This window comes from Narcine bancroftii, chromosome 10 (genome assembly GCF_036971445.1).
Source record: "Narcine bancroftii isolate sNarBan1 chromosome 10, sNarBan1.hap1, whole genome shotgun sequence".
Lineage (NCBI taxonomy): Eukaryota > Metazoa > Chordata > Chondrichthyes > Torpediniformes > Narcinidae > Narcine > Narcine bancroftii.
Window position 1 is genome coordinate 105,879,183 of NC_091478.1, and position 24,097 is coordinate 105,903,279.

At 36.1% G+C, this 24,097-nt stretch overlaps 1 protein-coding gene across 9 annotated transcripts in view; it reads left to right on the plus strand.

The window, feature by feature from the left end:
* The window catches only part of zdhhc7 (zinc finger DHHC-type palmitoyltransferase 7), a 173,150-nt gene that overhangs the window by 146,727 nt on the left and 2,326 nt on the right, over positions 1 to 24,097 (plus strand). For all 9 annotated transcript variants that reach the window (XM_069902155.1, XM_069902154.1, XM_069902159.1 and 6 more), the window contains 3 exons: positions 9,774 to 9,870; positions 13,575 to 13,656; positions 22,384 to 22,514. In XM_069902155.1, coding sequence (XP_069758256.1) covers positions 9,774 to 9,870; positions 13,575 to 13,656; positions 22,384 to 22,514 — 310 coding nt within the window. The remainder of the gene's footprint in view (positions 1 to 9,773; positions 9,871 to 13,574; positions 13,657 to 22,383; positions 22,515 to 24,097) is intronic.

Genomic DNA, 24,097 nt, shown 5'->3' on the forward strand with positions numbered 1-24,097 from the left:
TTTTCTAGTTTCTTTGAAACTTCTCTTACATTGCACCTTATACGAAACATAATTTAAAAGAAAAAAATGCTCTACTGTTCTTAAACTGAATAAACTTCACTTGCATGAATATATAAACCTTATAGCAGCATGCTTTATTTTCAGTCATATTCTTTGAAAGCATTTATCCATCACTGTATCTGCAGGTTCCTCCCCCTCTATGGACCATCCCGAAAGATGAGCAATAACCTTATAGATAATTAACCCCACCCCTGTTTACAGATAAAGCCTCTGACCTAGATGACTTACTAAGCAGGGATAAGGAGACATTTTAAGAGAGCCACCCCAACAGGGAGCAGCATCAACCAGCTCTTCATCCTGGGCGACGCTATTGCTGTTTCACACAATTTTCTTCGAACAGCTGCTATGACCAAGGCACTCGGATGGCTGAATATTTGCTCCCATTTTCACTAAAGGTTTATTTGTTACTTTTACTTTTACAATTTTAAACTTGTGTATATTTTACTTAATTTTTTCTTATTTATTTTCCTTGTTTTTTTTGCCAGTTGCTTGATGCTGCTGGTTGCTTGAATTCCAAAATGCATGGGTTTTACTGCAGTAAGTTGATAGTATGTTTAATAATTCTTGAACTCTTACAAATTTTATTTCTCAGTTAATTTTCTGGGAAAGTCAGCTCTAAAGCTTCTTGCAATGAAAGGACAAAGCGAAAAGCGAACTAAGACTTTAACATCTTAAAATGTTATAACGTGAACGCTCCTTGTTAACTTGATTGATAAATGTCACCTTAAAACATTTGATCTACTACATTGCTCCAAGGGAATGGAAATACACGAAGTAGATGTTGCAAAGCTCAGCTCTAAACATTGTACAGACATGTTTGCAGTTGATCTGTATGGTTGGAACAATGCTAAGAATGAAGAGCAATTATTTTTCAAGAGAAAAAAAAGAGAAAATGTTTGGGTAACAGAAGAGACTGTAGATATGAGAATAATAAAATAAATGCTGGAGAAATTCATTGAGTCTAGTTGCATCTGTGGGGTGGGGAGGTTGTTGGGGAAGGAAGAGGAACAGTTGGTGACGTTTCAAATTAAGACTCGATGGTTTGCCCAGATTGGTTCTTGAAAGTAACTTGGGAAAATTTTCACAAAGAACCATGAGTAGATTACTTTTCTTAAAGGCCAAGAAGTCTAGGAGAGGGCTGTTACAAACTAATTAAGTCTTATTAGTACTAACAAAGGAACAGCAATGGAAAATTCACCAGACAGGCGAAAATTCAAAATAATAGTTTTTATTAAACCATTAATAACATAACATTTCTTACTTATTGTACGAACTAACAACCCTTTTAAATTTTGTTTGAAAGTAAAGAGACTTTGTTAGTATTAACAAAAGAACAGCAATGGAAAATTTACCAGACAATGGTAAATTCCAAATAATCGTTTTTATTAAACTATTAATAGCATAACATTTCTTACTTATCTCTAAACTTAACTCTAAATTTAACCCCACTATGCGCAAATGTAAATGTGTGCGTATAAGTCCCCACTCTGAAAAGTCAATTTTTAAAACTTCACCATAATTTTAGACTTGCTTGAAGGTCTTAAATTTTCAGTTCAGAAATAATTATAAAGTGTTTTTAAACATCATACCTTCAAGCCTCTTTAAACTCACAATTCTTTCGATGAGTTGTCCTTGAGAGATATTCTTTAAGACAGAATGACCATCTTTTGAAAATACAAGTTCTTCCCAGGATCAAATCTTCTTTTTTTTTTAATGAATACTTTGGAATCTGTTTTCAAAACAATAAGACTGTCCTCTATCTTAAAAAGACAGTCAGAAATGTACTTATTCAGTGTCCTCCTTATTAGGAGTAACACACAGACAGCTTTTCCCCTTCTGTTGGGAAATAATGCTGCTGTAGTTTTGCATCTTAACAGAACAGTGAGTTTCCTGAAACTGACTTTGTCTCCCATTTCAATAATACATTTTTGGCAAATCTCTCCTATGTATGTGACATCATTTCTGTCTTTGAAGATCATCAGGCCTTTTGACACTGATGAGCTAAAAGCATTTCAGTCCACTCTGTGAAGTCCGCTCTCAGAGCTAAACCGGCTGTGCATTAATACAGGTGGTTCTGAAATAACACCTATTGTTTTCAGTATCTCAAAAAACCATCAGAAATTTTTTCATCTTCTGGTTCTGACTTGGATCAGCTGCCATTTCATTCACGGTGGCTTCTGTCAAAGGACCATGTGTTTTTAAAATGCTAATGTGTTGTCTCTGTGCCCCTGTAACCACCCAAACTAAATTTATACCATATCTAGATAAAATATAGCTTTAACATTAAGCTATGTATTAATATTATATGGTGAGCTCTCCACTGGCCACTGTGACAGAGGTAGAAGAGGTACAAGGACTACCTAAAGAAATCTCTTGGTGCCTGCCCCATTGACCCCCGCCAGTGGGCTGATCTCGCCTCCATCCATGCATCTTGGCGCCTCACAGCTGTGAAGAAGACCGCAGAGCCCACGTCACTGACAAGAGACAAAGGAGGAAAAACCCAACACCCAACCCCAACCCACCAATTTTCCCTCGCAACCGCTGCAACCGTATCTGCCTGTCCCGCATCGGACTTGCCAGCCACCAACGAGCTTGCAGCAGACGTGGACTTTACCCCTCCATAAATCTTCATCCGCGAAGCCAAGCCAAAGAAAGAGACAGGTACAAGATCCTTTATCCGGAACCCTTGGGGGACAGTGTGTTCCGAATTTCAGATTTTTTCCGGATTTCGGAAAGCCAGATTTAAACCCACCCGAATTGTGCTGCCGTATCCACCCCCTCGCCCGCCCGACTCAAGCTGCCGTCTCTCTCCCTTCCGTTACCCGCCCGACTCGCGCTGCCAGTCCCCCCCTTCGCCCGCCTGACTCATGCTGCCGGTCTCCCCCACCCCCCCCCCCTCGCTCGCCCACCTTGCGCTGCCGGTCTACCCCCCCCCCCCCCCCCCTCACCCGCCTGACTCGCGCTGCTGTCTCTCTCCCCACTTGCCGGATTTTGGAGCTTTTTGGGTTTTAGATGTCCAGATAAAGGATCGGGTACCTTTAATATCAGTAGGAAAGAAACTAAAAGATTTGGTGGTATTGATTTCACACTAGTGAATCTTCCTGATGAGAACCGTGTCTGCCTGTCCCACATCGGACTTGTCAGCCACCAACGAGCTTGCAGCTGACGTGGACATTACCCCTCCATAAATCTTCGTCCGCAAAGCCAAGCCAAAGAGAGAGAGAGAGAATATTAACACCTTTTACAGAGAACATTTTTGAACTTTGAAAAAGGTAAAATTCTAAATTCTACAATCTTGTAAATATTACACTCTAAAATGATACCATGCATTACAGGCAAAATATAGCACTTATCTTTTCAATAACATTGCAAATCTAACACCTTGCCTTTAATATGAGTTATATCCAAGTCATATTCTTGCAAAATTAAACTCCAGTTCAATAATAATCTATTCTTAGTTTTAATTTTACTCAAAAATCATGGTCAATGCAAACAATGTTTAATCCCACAGCAGTGCAGGCATATACTTCAAAATGTTGCAGAGCTAATCTAAGAGGCAATAATTATTTTCCAATAGAACAATTCTTTTGGGTATTGATTGAATTTCTTAGATAAGTAAGCCACTGAATGTTCAATACCGTCATAGTCATCTTTTTTATAATAATGCAGCACCAATTGCTTCTTCACTGGTATCAACTGCTAAAGTAAATGGCTTCTCAAAATCAGGTGATTTAAGCACAGGTTTCTGATATAATATGTATTTCAGTTTGTCAAATGCTTCCTGACACATGACTCTCCAAATAAACTTTCCACTTTTCTTCAACATGTAAGTCAAATGAAGAGCAATGTCAGCAGATTTTACAAAACTTCCTAGAATAGCCACCCATTCCTAAAAATCGCCCAATAACTTTCTTACCCATGGACATAGGAAAGTCAGAAATTGTCTGAACTTTAATCTGAATATGCTCCAATTTTCTTTGGCAAACATAACTCACCTAAACATTTCAAAATTCACACTTAGCTAAATGAACGTTTTAAGATTGGTTTTCAAAAGTTTATCAAAGAGCTTCTCTTTAAAATGATTCTCACAAGAGTCATCTTGTGTGATTTCATGATCCATAACCATCTTAATTTTGTCAATATCTAATATCTCTGGTGTAAGCTACTTCTGGCTAACCTCCAAATTCTCAAAATAAATTTTCAATCTTTTAACATGACAACTTTGTGTCCTCCATCTCCCATCAGGAGTTTTAACCACATAATTAACTTCATTCTATTTAATAAGGTCCTGAAATATTTTTTAAAGTATTATATTTTATTAGAAGATAAAGTTATAACTACAGTTACAAAATTAAAATGTTAACAGCTATCCAAAAATACTACATGGTTACATAGAAAAAAGACTACTACGAAGACCCTACAAGAATTCCTAATCCCACACCCCCCCCCCCTACTAATCCTAAAATCTACTCCCCCTAAAACAAAAGAATGTAAGGAGAATAACTTAATTAATTCCATCACTTACAATGTGGGAGGTGAAGCTGCACCCATTGCCATTCTCAAATTTTCAATTTAAAATCTTCCTAAATACATAATATTGATCCCATATATTATGTTATTTTCTCCAGTGGTATACAGGACCTCATTTCTGAATGCCATAGGTCCTGAAAAATCTGCTCTAAAATGATTAGACATTGTTGAGAACACAATTAACACTTTATCCCCTGATTTAAAACTTCTGACTTTTCTGTTATTCCAAACTTCCATCTTATCTTGGCCACTTTTAAATTCTCCTCAGCTATCTTACACATTTTTTTCCCAACAATCTTTAAACTTTGAAACATAATCCAAGAAATTCAACTGCACATCCTCATTAACCCACTGTTGTTTTAGCAACATTAAAGGTCCTCTAAGCTCATGTCCAAACACCAATTTGCTTACTTCCTCTCTTGACAGAGAAAGCAATCCTGTATTCACAAGAGGTATGGTTTCTTCTAACTGGTTTCAAAATGACTTTCTATCTCTCTTCATTTGTGTCTCTCTGAAAACATGTGACCTGACATCACTACTGTTTTGGTTTCATTTCTGTCCAAAACACAACTTATGATAAATGACCTCTTCACTTCCACAAACTTCTGACCTCAAGTGGTTATGATTCTGGAAAGTCTGATGACCTCAAGCAATAACCTGTTTTTGTTTTAAACAGATGCACTCTTTCAGCAGTTCTTTTCGAGTACTTGAATACTTCAGTTTTTAATAAAGCAAACATTTGTTTGTTCTTCAATAATTATTGCAATTGAAAGAAAGTTAACACTGTACATCCTATATTTCAGGTATTTGCTTGATATCCACAATGTTTTCTACATGGTTTTTGCAACTCTGCCATTGAAGGCTGTACTAATTAGCCAAAGTTGCTTCAGCCACATTTGCCACTAATGTCAGTGTCTGATGGGAGCAAGGCATCGTCCCATGTCTGATGCACACTATACTGTCTTCTTGCCAATTCTATGCAGTTTTTAGAGACCTCTGGACTTCTTTTGACATTGAGGTGGTCTCACCACGTCAGTGGTGCAGTGTTTGCATTTTGCCATGAGCTTTTATTTATTTTACTGCACTATTTTGGGGGGAAAGGTCACCATAGCCACAAGGAGCATTACAGGAGCCTCTTTGAAATTTGCTCTGCAAGTACATGATCTGTTTAGATAAATGGCTTTGTGGTCAGCTAACAGCGCCCTTGACCACAGATGCTTTCATTTACAGTAGAAAAAAAAACTTGGTATCTGGATACAAAACCTGATGTGCTCATTGAAAAAATACACAAATGCTGGAGAAACTCAGCAGGTCAAACAGTGCCTTTATGTAGCCAAGGTAAAGATACATCCCCAACGTTTTTGGCTTGAGCCCTTCATTGAGGTGTGGGGGAACATGAGAGATGTCCAAACAAAGGGGAAAGGGGGGGGTGATGTGGATGGGAGATGATGGGGGGAGATGAGAAAGGACTGCAGGAAGTGGAGGAGGAGTTTAGTCTAGGAGAGAGAGAAAGGAAGTAGATACTGGAATAAGTAGTTAAAGTGGGAGGGGAAGGCAACCTGGGGTTGGAGGGTGCCCAGATGAATAATGAGGTGTTGTTCCTCCAATCTGTGAGTGGTCAAGGTGGAGTGGTGTGAAAGGCCATGGACAGACATATAAGCTTAAGAGTGTGACTCTGAATTGAAATGGTTGGCTACGGGGAGGTCATTTTTATTGCAGACGGAGAGGAGGTGCTGGGCGAAGTGATCTTCTAATCTGCGACTGGTCTCTCCGATGTTGAGAAGGCCATAGAGCAGGGGTGTCAAACTCAAATTCACAGAGGGCCAAAATTAAAAACTTGGACTAAGTCGTGGGCCAAACTAAATATTTATTGAAAATTTTCAACAACATCTGCATGTTTTCTCTTCTTTCAACTTATGTAGTGTTAAACTTTTTCTTATTAAAATAAATGTTTAATAATAGTTTTGGTTAAACTCTTTCCAGAAGAAGCATTAATAAATGAGAAATAAAATATTCAATCAATAATATTTCTCTATAGCCTTTAAGCTCCTTTTAAATGTATTTTTTTTCACAAGCCAACAAGTCAAAAAAAAAACAACATGCTTCAATGTCAAACAGGTTTGTCTTTTAAAATGATGAAGATATAGTCTGCCTTCCACCTGTCTTGAAAGGTCCTGTTTTCTGTCTTTCGGTTGGCCATTTTTTGTAAGGGGTTTATTACATGTGAGTTAGGTGACAGGTCACAGATACTAATGAAAGTAAAGAGAGGAGGTGGGGGCGATTAGCGGGCTGACGGGCCGGCGCCAATGCATTTGCAAAGCATTCTGGGATTTGTAGTATTAGCTGTGCGTGCGCTATACTGGCGCGGCGGCCAGCGGGCCAGCTCTAATACATATTTGATATGATCTTGCGGGCCAAATATAATTATATCACGGGCCAAATTTGGCCCGCGGGCCTGGGTTTGACATGTGTGCCATAGAGGGTGCACCGGATGAAGTGATGCTTCACTGAAAAGTCTGTTTGGGACCTTGGACCATGGTGAGGGAGGAGGTGTGGGTGCAGGTATTACACCTCCTATGACCACAGTGGAAGGTGTTGGGGGGGGGGCGATGGTTGGGGAGGGAAGAGTGCACGAGGGAGTCACGGAGGAAGCGGTCCCTTCAGAACCCGAGGGGGGGTGGGTAGAAGGAAAAATGTGTCAATTGGTGGGGTTCTGTAGTAAGTACCGGAAATTCCAGCAAATATCATGTGTTGGATGCGGAGGCTGGTGGGGTGTAGGTGAAGATGAGGGGGAATTCTGTGTTTATTGTTTCTAGGGCAGGGAAGGCTAGGGCAGATGAACAGGGAATGGAGGAGATGCGGGTGAGGGCTGAGTTAATAGTGGTGGAGGGGAAGCCATCTTTGTGGAAGAAGGCAGACATTTCAGAAGATCTGGACTGGAAGACCTCATCTTGGGAGCAGATGTGGCAGAGACGGAGAAATTGAGAGAAGGGGATGGAGGCCTTGCAGGATGTGTGAGGATGTGTATTCCAGGTATTTGTGGGTTTGTAATAAATGTCAGTGGAGAGTCTGTCTCCTGAGATGGAGATCGAGAGATCCAGAAAAGAGAGTGTGATCAGAGATAAACCAAGTGAGTTTGAGGTCAGGGTGGAAACTGGCCATGAAATTGAGAAGCTCATCGCAGGTGCATGAGGCCACCCAGATGTAGTCATCAATCTACCAGAGAAAGAATTGGGGAGTCTTGCCTGTGTAGGCTTGGAGCATGTTTTGCTCCACAAAACCCACAAACAGGCAGGCATAGCTGGGACCCATGCAGCTACCCATGGCTACTTTAATCTGGAGGTAGTGGGATGAGTTAAAGGAAAAATTGTTAAGGGTAAGGACATGTTCTTCCAAGCAGAGATGGTGATGGTGGTGGAAGGTGACTGCTCAGGTCTTATGTCCAGGAAAAAGCTAAGTGCTTTAAGGCCTTCTGTGTGGGAAATAGAGGTGTAAAGGGATGAGACATCCATCATGAAGATGAGGCGGTCTGGTTCAGAGAATATGAAGTCGGAGGAGGTGGAGGGTGTGTGAGGTGTTGCGAATGTAGGTGGGGAGGGATTGAACTGGGGAGAAAAGATGGAGTCAAGGTAGGATGAAACTAGTTCCATGGGGCAAGAGGAAGCAGAGACGATGGGTCTGCCTGGATGGTTAGGTTTATGTATCTTGGGTAGAAACGGGTGGTGCGAGGATGGGAGACAATGAGGTTGGTGGCCGTGAGAGGGAGGTGCCCAGAATCAGTGAGGTGAGAGATGTTGAAAACGGAGGCTTGATGGGTGATGGTGGGGTCCTGTTGGAGGGGTTGATAGGAGGAGGTGTCTGAGAACTGTCGACTGGCCTCCCTTACTCTCTCCACCTAGCCTAGACTCCTCCACCCCATCTTCCTGCAGTCCTCCCCTCCACCTATCATCTCCCACCCTCACCATCCCCCCTTTTCCCTATTGTTCAGACATTTCCCCCACACCTTGATGAAGGGCTCAAGCCCAAAACTTTGGGGATGTATCTTTACCTTTGCTACATAAAGGCACTGAGTTTCTCCAGCATTTGTGTGTTTTTACACTTAACCACAGAGTTAACAGAATTCTGTGTTTTACCTCTAATGTGCTAATTGACCATTGACTCTTATATTTTTAGTTATGAAATTATCAGAATGTGCTTTTGCTTTCACCAAATCATTTTTATTTAGCCTTGAGTTCATGTTCAGGAAACTTGCAGAATGAAACAGCAATATTTCTGCAGAATGGTTCAAACATTGGTAATATCAGAAACTGGCATGGTTTGTATGAGTTAATGATGGATATAAGTCCCTTTCATGAAATAATTGTCCTTTAATGTAATTAAAAATTAAAATATCTTTTGGAGTTTTGTGACTTAAAAAATACAGGCCTTCATAGATTCTTATTTGGTATACCCATATATAGAGTCAAATTTGACTTTTTAAAAGTAGGACAGAAGGTAAATAGTTTAGAAATAAAACTAAAGCTTTATCATGTTCAGTTACATCAATAAAAATGGCAATGAATTGAGTGTTTAATTCTAAAAACTTTGTTCTCAAGGTAATAACAAAAAATAAATATGTATTTCATGCCTTTCCTTTACCTTTCTTGGCACTAGAATCAATGATGTACTTTTGAGGTGTAGTCATGATATTTTGGGAAATATGCAGCGAATATTTGTATATTTGCTAACTCATGATAATGGGCAGATAATCTATTTTGGTTTCATTGCTTGGGGAGCTCGCTGCAATTTAAAGTAGAGCAGGTGAAGCTTTGGTTAAAGTCCCAACTAAAAAATGATGCCTTCCAAAAGTTTAAGCAAAACACAGATTATTTTTTTGTGCTCAAGTCTCTGGAATGAAACATCAATTCATAACATTTTGATTGAGCAATAATTGGGCCCAAGCAGAAATTATTAAGACTCAAATTAAAGTAAATCTCTCAATAGTCATAGCTGCCATTAAGTTGTTGTTACATTTAGTCAGGAAGGAGCAATAAGAATTAAATCTTTTGTCTATATTTGTTCAGTTCTGAATATCAAATTGTGCACACTTTGAAGAATGAACTTGAAAATTGATTTAGGATTTCTGAACTAATCGTCTCTATTTTGTAATACAGTAATTATTTCTCTTTCTTCCCAAAATTTAGTATTTGTAAAAGATGCATCCGGAAGATGGATCACCATTGTCCTTGGGTGAACAACTGTGTGGGAGAGAGCAATCAAAAATTCTTTGTACTCTTCACTGTAAGTTTATACATGTCCTTGTGCAAATTTTGAACAATTTATTAAAAAAACATAAGAGATCAAAGAGCTGAGAACTAACTTTGAAGTCGAACCACATTATTATGGATAGCATGAAACAAGGGACAAATTACCTGTGGTTGTCTTAGCAAGCAAACCTATGTAACTGTTTGCTGACAAAAATCAGATGTTAAAATAACCAACAAGACACAGAATAGATGTGGAATGTTGCATTAACCTTAGGCAGTGTTCCAGTAGAAGGAGTTAATGTCGGTAGCGTGTTACAAATTGCTTCGGGTAATTTTTAATTTATTTTGCTAATCCATTTGGAATTTTAATCCACGCTTGTATGAATTGACCACAATTTTATAAACTTATTCTGCTAATTTATCTCCTGTAATATAGTGATGTCGTAGTTTTACAGCATTCAATGTCCATGCTGATCAAGCTTGTCCCATTTGTCGAGGTTTTTTTCCATATTCCTCTGAATCTTTCTTATTCATGTGCCTTTTGAAGATTACATTTGTCCCCACCTCTACCATTTATGTACTTTTTAAAAAAAGTAAATTAAGCAGGACTTTTGTGAGATGGAGACTAGTTTCATTTTCTTTCTATTAAAATACAATTGGATTTTTGTTTTGTAAGAAATGGAATTAGAATTGCTATACAAAGTTATTTTTTAAAAAATTATTTTGAAAATCTATTGCTTAGAAATTCATATGCATGATGCCACAAGCAGTTTTTTTTGTTTCAAATGAAGTGCCACAATGACCATTTCTGGGTATATTTACATCATTCTGAAAATGTAATCAGCTACTTCTGACCGATTGCTCCAATATGATTTCTGTATCATCCCCAAGCAGAGTCTCAGGAGTAGCTGATTTTGGCCTTAGAGTTAGTAAAGACTTGGAGTGGATATGTTTCAGATGAGCCTCCCCCTGTGCTGCACCAACAATCTACCCCAATCTCCACTGTGTATTCCAGCACCAATGTCTCCTGGGGTTTAGATCCAGCTCCCTGACTTGCTACCCTTCTCTCTATCCTTGGCATTTACCCTACACTGTCTCCAATCTCATCACTGTATATCCCAGCCCCAGTCTTCCAACCCACCTTCTTGCATGTCACTCCCCGTCTCCACCTTGTACCCAAGCAGGAATCAGTGCTGAGTGTCCCTGTCCGCCCACCCTGGTCTTTATAGCCAACAGGGCAGGGTCATTGCTGTCTGGGATCTAGCAATCCTGATCACTACCAAACCTAAACTCTAAACAGAATACTGGATGGCTTGTTTTCAAATTCAAAAATGTACCACTGGCCTTGGGGACAACTGACGTTTGCAGTAGGTATAGCAAAAAAAGAAGTTACAGTACAGTTAGGCTCATCTGATGCACCTTGTTGGTTGTACTACAATTTTTAGCCCAGCATTTCTTGTATTTGAAACCCACTTTAAAAGAATTATATGTGCGATCCCTGAGAGATTCCAGTAAAAATTAACAATATTGGGATAGAATGTCCATTCAGATGGAAAAATTAGCAGCGCTTACTTTCATATAGTCAGTCCAACATAATTGCTTGTAAATTGCTGAGTTGATAACCTTGTGTCCACTGCTTGGTGCAGAACCTGGCATTTTGACCATTCAATGGTCCCTCATCTCGCTTCTAAGCATGAGGAATCTCCCACTCATAAGGACATTGGGATGTTATGATGGGTGCAAAGTAAATAATTGATGGTAAAAATGGTGCAGAAATGATATAAAAAGATTATTACAGATGATTTTCAGCAAAATTATCACACTGATATAAAGCTCTTAAATCATGTGTCCATTTTAGTTCTGAATAGTTCTTTATTCATCAGGATTTAGATTGATCAAAGTTCCCCTTGTCAGAGGGATGGAAGATGAGAAAGGACATAGACTATATTACATTGACATTTGTCCATCTGCTGACCCAATAAAAAAATTCAAATCTTTTCAAAATTAATCACCCAATGCCTCCAGTATATAGCAGTCTTTTGCAGACTTTCTGTCCATCTCTTATGTGCCTACAGATAAGTTGCTATTTTGAGTAATTATTTAATCTGCGCATTAATATTTGTAATTCCAGTGATTGTGAATATTAAGTTTGGTTAATAATTTTCACAATTCATATTCTTGGAACCTATGTTGACTTTTCAAGAACAAAAAAGAATACATGACAGCCACACACACAGAAATATATTAATATGTTCTATGATTTTTAAGGTGGCATTGAAGAGCTGTCTTTTCATAATTGGACTTGCATTTGATTTCTTGAATCTATATTTTTTAGTTACAAAGATACCTGACATTAAAATAAATGTCTTGCTTAATTGCAGTATATTTTTATTGCCCTATTACTTTATAAAGGGAACTCAGATGTCAGAGTTTGCCTTTGTAGTTGAAACAAAATTATGTTTAAGGTGGATGTCTTTTAAACTAGTATTATGCGCATGAGAATCCCATTACATGCACTCTCACTCAGCATGGAATCCCTGGAGAGAGAGAGAGAGAGAAAGAGACAGACAATCCCCAGGTCACTGATGGTTTTGTTTTGCTCATGGAGAGAAAGCTGGCAAATGGCAGGCTTGAGGTTCTGACCCCTCAGTAAGTCATTTGCCAACTCATGAGTGTGCAGTTGCATCTGTTGTGCATGTATGTGCATTTTGTATTGGGGGAGGGGGCGAAGCTAATATGTCTGATGATCAAATTGGAAACCAACTTCTGAGAAATGTGCTTTCAGTCTTGTCATCATTAATGCAGTCTTGTTTAATATCAGTCGTACACAATAGAGAGTCCGGCACTGCACAGGATTCACCAAAGGTAAAAAACTGCCAAACTCTGTTTGGAGTTTAACAGGGTCTCTGAAGGTTCACTGATCAGTGCCTTTACTTTCAGATGGCAATATTGGTGAACAGCAGGACAAACTCTTCTCTTTCATTATGCTCATCCTTGACTTCGATCACGTTTTCAGAATGTATACCACAAATATTCTATTTTTGATAAATGAATGCAGTCATGAATAACATTAACTTGTCATTTCAATAATTCTAAATGCCAGCTTTGTAAGTAACTTCATTAAATCCCAAGTGCCCTTGGAACTTCGTGGTCTTAGTTTTTAATTTGAAAGAGGTCACGAGGAAACCCTGTGTCTTTTATATCCTCTCAATAACCGTCTCATTTCTATAAAATAAAGTCACGGGGGTATAAATGAATCAACACTGCATCAGTTACTTCACTAAAGACCAATGGCATGAACGGCAGGAATTACTTCCCATTAGAACATACATTTCTGTTACTTGTCTATAATCTGCTCGAATTGAAATACAATGATTTACAAAGAAAATAGCATTGATTCCTTCAAAAGGAGGAAAGGAATATTAAATACTGTATTTGTTGCAGTGGGAGCAATGTGCTGAAGGATCTTGCCACATTCCTAGTATTGCTTTATTTCAATGTAAGGATTTTTGAACTCATCTATTCTAAATGTAAAATTTATGTTTATAATAATCCAGATGAATTGTGTAATTCTCATACCAAACTTTGAAGTTTTGCTACTGACAAAAAAAGTAAGAAAGCTTTGGGGATATAAATGTTGTTTGACCTTTAAATAAATGCCTTTGCTGTCCTGTCATGCTTGATAATGAAAGGGGTAGTGACAGATGTGCAATAACTCACATCTCCATCCCCTTGCAGATGTACATAGCACTGATTTCAGTCCATGCACTGATTCTGTGTGGCTTCCAGTTGTTCTTCTGTATTAGAGCACAGTGGAGTGGTGAGTAATTGCATTTGTTCTTGTAAAGAATGTTTGGATAAAAGGCAGCCGCTTAATGTGTGCAAGATGATTGAGCATTTGGGCTCCACATTTTTTATGTGTTTGTGTGCATTGACTGCCCAGAGGCATTAGATTAGGGAGTGATTAGTACCCAACAATTTTTGTTGAACGACCAGGTCCCTTTGTCTTTGACCGTTCTCTTAACCCTACCAGCGTCCACATCCAGTGCATCATTCTTTGTTATTTTTCCCATTTCCATACATATCTGTCTGTCCTCTCCCACCTTCACTGCCAGAGTATCCAACAAAAACTAGATTACGAGCACCTCATATTCTACCTTCAGCTTTAATTTTATGCAACCCACACTCTCTTGATCCATCCATGTTCTCTCTCACTCTTTTTGCCAAACTAACCCCTCTGTCCCCAAAACTTCATTTTTCCCCCTCTCCCACCTGGTTCCATCTGTTAATCACCCTCACACTCAACCCACTGGATCCTGTAGTCCCTCTGCTACTGTCCCCATTAGCCCCAGTCCTATCCCTTCCAGTCTGGTTCCACTTATCACCTCTCTTCCCTATTAGATTCCATAAACTGCAGCCCTTTGTTGCCTTCAAATCCCCTCCAAGCTTCTGTCACTATCTTCAGTCTTCCCTGTCCTTCTGGCTTCATCTGTCCATCAATCCCTCCTTACTAGAATCCACCAATGGCTGTCACCTCCTGACTCACCCCTCTCCCTCACCTCTTTATGTTGGCTATTACCACTTGATGCAGGTTCACAATCCAAAACAATGACCATCCCTTTTCTTTCGCAGAAGCTACCTGACCCACTGATCTCTAGCAGCTTGATTTTTACTTTAAAACTGCTCCCCCCTTTCCAAAGCCTACCCTGCTGTTCAATATGATCATGTCTGATCTGTGATGGCCTCAACTCCTATTCTTTACCATTTCTCCAATATCTTGAATCCTTATCTTGCAAATTAGGGAGACACAGTTAGAGTTGTGGTTAGCACAATGCTATTACTGTGCCAACGACCCAGATTGAATCTGGTGATAACTGTAAAGAGTTTGTACATTCTCCCTCAGTCTGTGGTTAATAGGTTAATTGGGGTATTTGGGCATCATGGCTGGAAGGGCCTGTAATCATGTTGTATGTCTAAATTAAATTATCTCCACTTTAACTACATTGAATGATTTGGCCTTCTCCATCTCCAGGTTTGGAGAATTCCAGATAGTCACTGCCTTTATAGGAAAAGAAATTTCAAGGCCTTCAGTTTTAAGTGACAGTCACCTTCCATTTAATATAATAATATTAGCATAGACAATCATTAATTGTTATTAAAAATTACTAATTAAGAGGACTGGATAAAATAATTGGAAAATTATCCATAAAATCCATAGATGGTTTCCAAATACTATAAAAATTTTCAACTCAATTCCTTAAACTGTACAGAATTTTTTTCTAAAGGTCTACAATTTCACATCTCATTATACCATCTTCTTAATAACACTTCTCAATCACCTTTCCATGATATCGCTATATATTTCTTCGTAGTTGCTATTGCAAGACTTAAAAAAAATTTCTTGGTATTTGTCCAATTTCATAAATATCTCCAAGTAAAAATATTCTTGGATCCTTTGGTATCTTTATCTTCATAATTTGCCCTAATAATAAACTCAGTTCATTCCAAAACCTTTCCACTTTTTCACAAGACCACACTGAATGCAAAAAAAAGTCCCCATTTCTTTCGCACATCGAAAACACTTATTTGAGTAAGTAGGATTAAGTCCATTTAACTTATGGGGCGTATAATGCAATTGATTAAGAAAATTATATTGAACCATTTAATATCTAACATTTACTGTGTTCATAACACTTTCATTACATAATTTTGACCAAATCTCCTCCTGAATTTGTATATTTAAATCTTTCTCCCTTTGGATTTTTGATCTATATTAATCTTTTTTCTCTACAGTCTCTTGTAATTTTATATACATTTAGTAATAAATTTCTAACAACAAATGTATCTGTTATTATATCTTCAAATTGACTTTCCCATTGTTAAAAAAAATTGGAAGAGGATTTGAAAAGATGGAAAGATTTACCAATAACGTTAATAGGACGAGTGAATTGTATTAAAATGAATATTTTTCCAAGAATACAATATTTGTTTCAATCATTGCCCATTCAAGTACCAGAATTTTTCTTTGAAACTTGAGTAAAACAATACGTGAAGGTAAGATGTCAAGAATTGCTTTTGAAAAATTAATGCAGAAATTTGATCAGCGTGGACTAAGACCACCAAATTTTAAGAATTATTTTAAAGCAGCTCAGTTGAGGATTTTGTCATCCTGTTATCAACAGGATGAAAAACCAGCTTGGATTCAAATAGAAATGAATAAAATTGGTAAAACTATTCCGAAGTTCATTTTGTATAAATGAGTCGTTTAAAGGAACTAAAGATTTTTCCTTATTGAAACATATTTTAAACATATGGAATAGAATTCATGTTGAGAGAGGAATTAAAAATGATCAATTACCAAAAATGTTGTTAAAACAAAATCAACTTCTTCCTTTTACTTTGAATAATCCTTTATTTGATACTTGGTTCAGTAAAGGTTTACAAAGAATAAAATATAGTTTCTTAGGATCTTTTTTCTTAACTTTTCATCAATTAAAAGATAAATACAATATACATAATAATACAATTTTTGCATATTATCAATTTTAAAAAGTATTTGAAAAAGAGATTAGGAGCAAATTTGAGACTCCCTAAACACAAGTCACCTTATCTTGTAGCTCTTTGCTGTAAGGATCTCATTGCAAGTGTTCATTGTTCATGATTCTCTTGCTAGTGAAATGTGGTTTCTGATAAAACATGAAATTTCACCTTTCTGAGTGAACATAAAAAGAAGGAACGATTTAAAAACTGCAAAGAAATTTCAATTAATAATTCAGGCTCCTGTCTGCTTTTTCATTATATCTTGATGAAGGGATCAGACCCAAAACATTTGCTACATAAAGAATGCTTCATGACCTGCTGAGTTTCTCCAGCAATTTTGTGTAAAGAGAATTCTCAACTTGCATTGAAGCTACGCCATCTTTTTTTTTCAAACTTTATTTAAAAGATAACAAAAACACAGCATACAGTATAAAAATAGTTTAAAAAAAAATTTCATTAATACCCATCCCACCCCCCACCCTTACAGCCAGCTCCCTTAAGGGGAGTAAAAAGAAATAAAGAAAATATTAATTATATATTTAAAAAAGAATTTTAAATGTTATCATTTCAAAGTATATCTAAATGCATATATTTCAAATACAGAGACCACTTACTAACAAAAGAAGAAGAATTATCATGTAAAATATAAATAATTTTTTCCATAACAACACATACTTTCAATTCATTATGCCAATGAAGTATATTAACCTCAGTATCATCTTTCCAGGTACTAGCAACACATTTACGAGCTACTGATAATACCAAAGGTACAAAATCAATTTGAATTTTATCCAATCCCATTCCTCTTAACGAATATAAATTTCCCAACAAGAAAATCGTTGGATCTAACAGTAATATAAAATTATATAATTTCTCCAAAATTACTTTAATAGCTTGTCAAAATGATTGAACTTTAACACAATTCCATACAGCATGTAAAAATGTTCCAATACATGAACCACATCTGAAACAAGAATCTGAATTACTAAATCCATATTTTTTAAACTTTTCCGGGGTCAAATACAATTGATGTAAAAAAAATAATTAACCATTCCATAGTGCACATTGGTCAATTTAATTACATTGTCTTGACACATACTTATCCAATCTTCTTCAGGAAAAATAAATACTAAATCACTTTCCCATTTAAGTTTAGATTTCTCCCAATCTGGCTTAACCATACTATCTTGTAACAGATTTTACATAACTGAAATATAACCCTTTTTTGGTATAGAGGAAATCAAAGATTCAAATCTTGACAAAGTAGTTAAAATCATCTCTTTACCATAATTATCTTTTATCAAAGCTCTAAGTTGATAATGTGCCTGCCACATTGACCACCGCCAGTGGGCTGATAACGCCTCAAACCGTGCATCTTGGCGCCTCGCAGTTTGGCGGGCAGCAACCTCCTTTGAAGAAGACCGCAGAGCCCACCTCACTGACAAAAGGCAAAGGAGGAAAAACCCAACACCCAACCCCAACCAACCAATTTTCCCCTGCAACCGCTGCAATCGTGTCTGCCTGTCCCGCATCGGACTTGTCAGCCACAAACGAGCCTGCAGCTGACGTGGACTTTTTACCCCCTCCATAAATCTTCGTCCGCGATGCCAAGCCAAAGAAGTTGATAATACATAAACAAAGAATTAACAGGTATATCAAATCTTTCCCTCAATTGATTAAAAGAAAAAAATTGCCCCTCTACAAAACAATCTTGTATTGTCTTTATACCTTTTGAATCCCAAATCTTTAAATGATTGTTAAACATTGAAAAAGGAATAAGCTGATTATTATACAGTGTAAAAATAGATAATTTATATTTTGACCCTAACACCCTATTTTTTTTAGCCAAATCTTTAATAAATGTTTCAATATTGGCATATCATATTGCTGTAACAAATTCAAATTCCAATGAAATATAAATTCATGTATTTCAACCCTAGGAATACACGCCATCTCCACTTTAGCCCAGCTAGGAGGCTATTCTAAATCCATCAATCTACTTATGAACTTCAACTGGGCCGCTTCATAATAATTTTGAAAGTGCGGTAATTATAATCCACCCAATGTATACTTCCATGTAAGTCTATGCAGGGCCATTTGAGCTAATTTACCTTTCCATAAAAACTCTCTCACTGTTTTATTCAAATCTTGAAAAAGACATTTAGAAAGTAAACGTAGTGACTGAAATAAATATTGAATTTGTGGAAAAATATTCATTTTAATCCAATTAATCTGACCAATCAAAGTTTATGGAAGATCTTTCCACTTAATTAGATCTGCTTTAATGTGTCTTAATATGGGTACATAATTTAATTGATAGAATGATTGATAATTTGTATCCATAAACACACCTAAATATTTAATTTTACTTGTCCACCTTAATTTTGTAATTGTTTTAAATTCAGAATAATCTCCCACTCCAACTGGTAAAATTTCACTTTTGTCCAAATTAACTTTATATCCCGATAATTCTCCAAATTTCAACAAACACTCTTGGGATTGTTTCAATGATCGTTCCGGTTCCGTCAAATATACCAACACGTCATCCGCAAATAAATAAATTTTATATTCTTCATTCTTAATTCACATCCCTCTAATTTCTTAATTTTGTCTAATAGCCTGAGCTAACAGTTCAATAACCAATGCAAATAAGGCTGATGACAATGGGCAGCCCTGTCGAGTTGAACAAATCAATTTAAATGGTAAAGAAATCTGTCCATTCATCACCACCCTAGCAATCGGGTTCATATATAAAGCCTTAACCCAACCAAAAAGGGCCAAATTTAAATTTCTCTAACACCTTAAATAAAAACTTCCACTCAACCCTATCAAAAGCTTTTTCTGCATCTAATGCAACCACCATAGGATGGTTAGGTTGCTTTCGATTATGCATTGACCAAAGTAATTAATCGAAATATATTGTCTGATGCATTTCTTTTTTTAATAAAACCTGTTTGATCAATATGTACCAATCTAGGCAAATATTTAGCAAGTCTATTAGCTAATATTTTCACTATAATTTTATAATCCACATTTAATAAAGAAATAGGTCTATGTGAAGACACTTTCAATGGATCTCTATTTTGGAATAACAGTTATTAAAGCACTAGAACATGATTCTGGTAACTTCTGATCTTCAGTAACTTGATTCAACACCTCTCCAAATTCATTAGATAAATCATCATAAAAAAATGTATAAAATTCCACAGGGAATCCATCGTCCCCTGGGGACTTTGGCATTTCCTGAATAGCTTCCTTAATTTCAAAATCTGTAAATGGAGATTCCAATTCCTGAACATCAATTCCATCTAATACCAGTAACTTTAATTTAGATAAGTAAGAATCAATAAAACCATTATCCTGTTTCCCCTCAGAAGTATATAATTTTTGATAAAATGAATAAAATTGGTCATTAATTTCCTGAGGCTTATAAGTTATTATTGAATTCATCTTAACAGTATTAGTAGTCTGAGACATCTGTTCAGCTTTCAATTGCCAAGCAAGTACTTTATGTCCTCTTTCCCCCAACTCATAATAACGTTGTTTAGATTGATTAATTAAGCGCTCAAACTGATAAGTTTGTAAAGTATTATAATTACCCCTTTCTGAAAGTCCTTCTCTAACTCAGCAATCTTATTTTCTAACTCTAAACTTTCTGCCATATATTGTTTCTTAACTTTCGTAGAATAACTAATGATCTGTGCCCTCTCAAATAAGCTTTTAAAGCATCCCATATTACAAATTGACTATCCACAGAATTAACATTTTCAGTCAGAAATAAAGAAATCTGCTCTTTAACAAAAGTAACAAACTCTGTTTTTTTCAATAGCCTTGCATTCAACCTCCATCTTAACAATGGACGCACTACCTCCGAACTTTCACAAGAAAAAAGTAATAATGAATGATCTGATATAACTCTACTTTTATATTCAGCTCATAATACTCTGTGTTGTAAATGCACTGATACCAAAAATAAATCAATTTTAGAAAACAAATCATATCTCGAAGAATAAAAATAAAAATCCTTATCTGTAGGGTTAACTTTTCTCCAAATATCCACCAAATTTAAATCTTTCATTAACACATTAATTTGTGTTGCCATCTTTGATTTCCTTATACTCTTGGGATTTCTATCCAATAAAGAGTTGAGAACACAATTAAAATCACCATCAACTAAAACATTTTCATTAGCTTGAGTTAACAATAAAAAAGCTTCTGAGATAAACCACTCATCATCTATATTAGGGCATAAAGATTCAACGAAGTCCACAATTCAGCAAAAAATTTACAATTCACTCTTAACAGCATATCCCTCTAAAGATTCCAATTCAAAAGGTAAATTTTTATGAATCAAAATCGCTACTCCCCTTGCCTTAGAATTAAAAGAAGAAGAAAAAACATGACCAACCCAATCCCTTTTCAATTTCAAATGTTCTTTCTCAGTCAAATGTGTTTCTTGTAAAAAAGCTATTTCAATTTTCATTTTTTTTATATAGGCCAATATTCTCTTTCTCTTAATTGGATTATTTAACCCCTACACATTAAAAGTTGCAAAATTCAATTGAGGCGTCTTTTTTTAAACTACTAATTAATTATTCTGCTTATAAAAATAATGCTCCCAGCTACCCACGTTTAACACAGAAGGAAAATTATGTTTCAGCTTTTAGTTAAAATTTTTCTTCAAAAATGATGATGTATGTGTTCATTATAAATGAAGTATTGGCCCATCAAGTCTGTTTCACCATTCTAACCTTGAGTTGACATGTGTTGATGACATATGTGTTCATTATAAATGAAATATTGGCCCATCAAGTCTGTTTCACCATTCCAATCATGAGTTGATCACTTCTCCCACTTAGCCCCACTCCCTGGATTTCTCCCTGTAACCCTTGATGCTTATCAATCTCTGCCTTAAATATACCCAACAACCTTGTTTCCACAGATGCCTCTGCCAATATGTTCCATAGAATCATGATCCTTTGACTAAAGAATTTTTTTGCACCTCTATTTTAAATTTATGCCCTTTTACCCTGAAATGGTGTCGTGGAGTTTTACAGCACCAAACACCAAAACAGGCCTTTTGACCCAACTTATCCATACTGACCAAGTTGCTACCTACCTAAGCTCATCTAATTTGCCTGGACATCAGTTTAAGCCATGACTGACTACTCTTAAGTTCTGATCACAACATCCAACTTTATTAGAAGTGAGATGGAGAGTTAAAGCTATGGAAAGCTCTAAATCACACTTGTTTTTTTTTTATTTTATTTATAGATGCCATACAATTAATTATGTTACATACATTTCATTCACAATTTATCATACACAGCTTTTACAAGTAAAAAAGAAAATCTCCTCATTCCCCCCAAAGACCCTAAGAAAAGACCCTGTTCCCAAAAAAACCTGGAAAATACTTGAAAAGGAAAAAAAAGAATGGATATTTTTAAAAAATTATAAAGATTACATAAACCAACAAATGCGTAAATCTTATAAATCAATTCTAAATGTTAAATTTCAATATATCTAATATTAATCCTAATTAATCATATATCTATTCAGAATTGCATATCTCTTCCATCATCCAATTTAAATTTCATGTTAAATCAATTTTTGTAAAGTAAAATAAAACATCAGTATAATCAATATAACTGCATTCATAAACATATTTAATAAAATTATTAAATAAATCACACTTGTTACATGAAAAGTAATTTTTTCAGAAACTTAACAAATAAATGATTGATATTCCTGATCAATGTTGAAGAAATGCTTTCAGTTCACTTTTTATGTGTCAATGTTTTAGTAAAAAATATCATCAATATTGGAAGAGCTTTTTGAAAGCTTCAAAGTCTGTAAATATAGTTATTCCTATATTACTTTTACTTTGTTAGAACATTATTTTAAATTAAAACAGTTGGAAAATATAGTAGTTTCAAATGTGTGAAAGAACATTGATTAAATGTATAAATTATGGTACATTTTGATAACAAGTTATTTTCCTCCACAGAATGCAGTGGCTTTTCCCCTCCTGTAACTGTAATCCTGATCATCTTTTTGTGCCTTGAGGGACTTCTGTTTCTCACCTTCACCTCAGTCATGTTTGGCACACAACTCCATTCAATATGCAACGATGAAACTGTAAGTATTGTTTAGTGGTTTTAGAACTTCTGCAAACGAGATGAGAATACACTGAAATTATTTCTTGTTGCAGCCAAGCAGGTATATAAGATAACCAACAACAATAGTGTAAATTAAATATGCCAAGAGAGAAACTACATTGAATGTCAACCAAAGGAGAAAATAGTCAATAATATTGTGCCCTTATCCTGACTTTTACTTTTAGCCTCGAATTCATGTTTGAAAGAACAAAAGAATCTTGAAATTTATATAGATATAAAGCCTGTAGCACCAATTGGACAAGGAGAATTGTCTCAAGCTAGTTCCAGTGATAGCAGTGGTGCTCGAAAAGGCATAAATTTTTGGCATATTGTGGAAATAATTGCAGATCGAAATTTAATAGTCAACTAGGAGATGTATCTGTGAAGATCAAATTAAAATTCACTGTTCTCTGCCCAGTAATGTGCTAAAACAAGTTAGCCTTTTTTTTTTTAACTTGTATTAAAATCACTTGCAAATAGATTGATATTCTGAACATCTTTTTAAGTTTTATAACTTAAAATTAAATTAGTGGTAATCTCTGCCTCATTTGTCAACTCATTTGGTAGTACAGGGTATTCTGAATTCCAGGTCAGTGAATTAGGGGCGAAGTCATATTTCCAAAGAATTAATACAATTAAATCAAGACACCACTTCCCTATATAATTGTAATGTACTTGGGACTGAGAATTTATACAACATGAATAGTTATGTCTACAGTCAAATTAGATCCTAAAACTAAAAGTTGATCAGGCACAAAAATGGTTATTGTCAAAGGCAAATTGAAATCAAGCTTTATTTTTCCCACCACAATAACCTCAACTCTCTGTTCCCCTCCGCCGTACTCTTACAACCACCTCTGCCTTCAAAAGAATGAAACCCGAGCTGGAAAGGCATGGTATGGGGGATATTAAAAAGTACTCCATCCATTTGGGTGCCATACCCCCAATCAAATTCCATTTTACAAGGCTATTACATGGACAACATATTAACATCTATTTAAGTGTGAAGCAAATTAGTCTAGGCAACTTATTATGTATGCTTCTATAAAACAAGGATCTTACAAAATGAAAAACGCTGCAAAATTTATCAGGTTTTTAAGTGGCTTTGTTCGTGGTTTTATTTTCAGCAGATTGTTTATTTCTGTTCTGTTCCAGAGCAAAATTCAATGATATTGATTCTAATAATTGATAAGGTGGAAAATCATGCCAATTTTTTTTTACATGCTAAGTTTTATCCTCATTGTACATGGCAAATGTAGAAACTGAAGATCAATTAATGTACCCTTATCTAGATTGCAAAGTCAGTGGCAGCAAAGATAGTTCAGAGAAAGTCAATAATTTGCAAATTTCCATAATAAATTGATAGATTTATTACTACTACCTTATCCCCCATTCTCCTAGAAAGAGAGTGAAGGACAGGTGGAGTACTTGAGATATTGGCTACATGAAAGAAGCCAGAGATTGGTAATGGATGATTGCTTCTCGAGGCCTGTGACTAGTGGTGTGCCTCAGTATTGGAACCATTGTTGTTTGTCATCTATATCAGTGAACTGGATGATAATA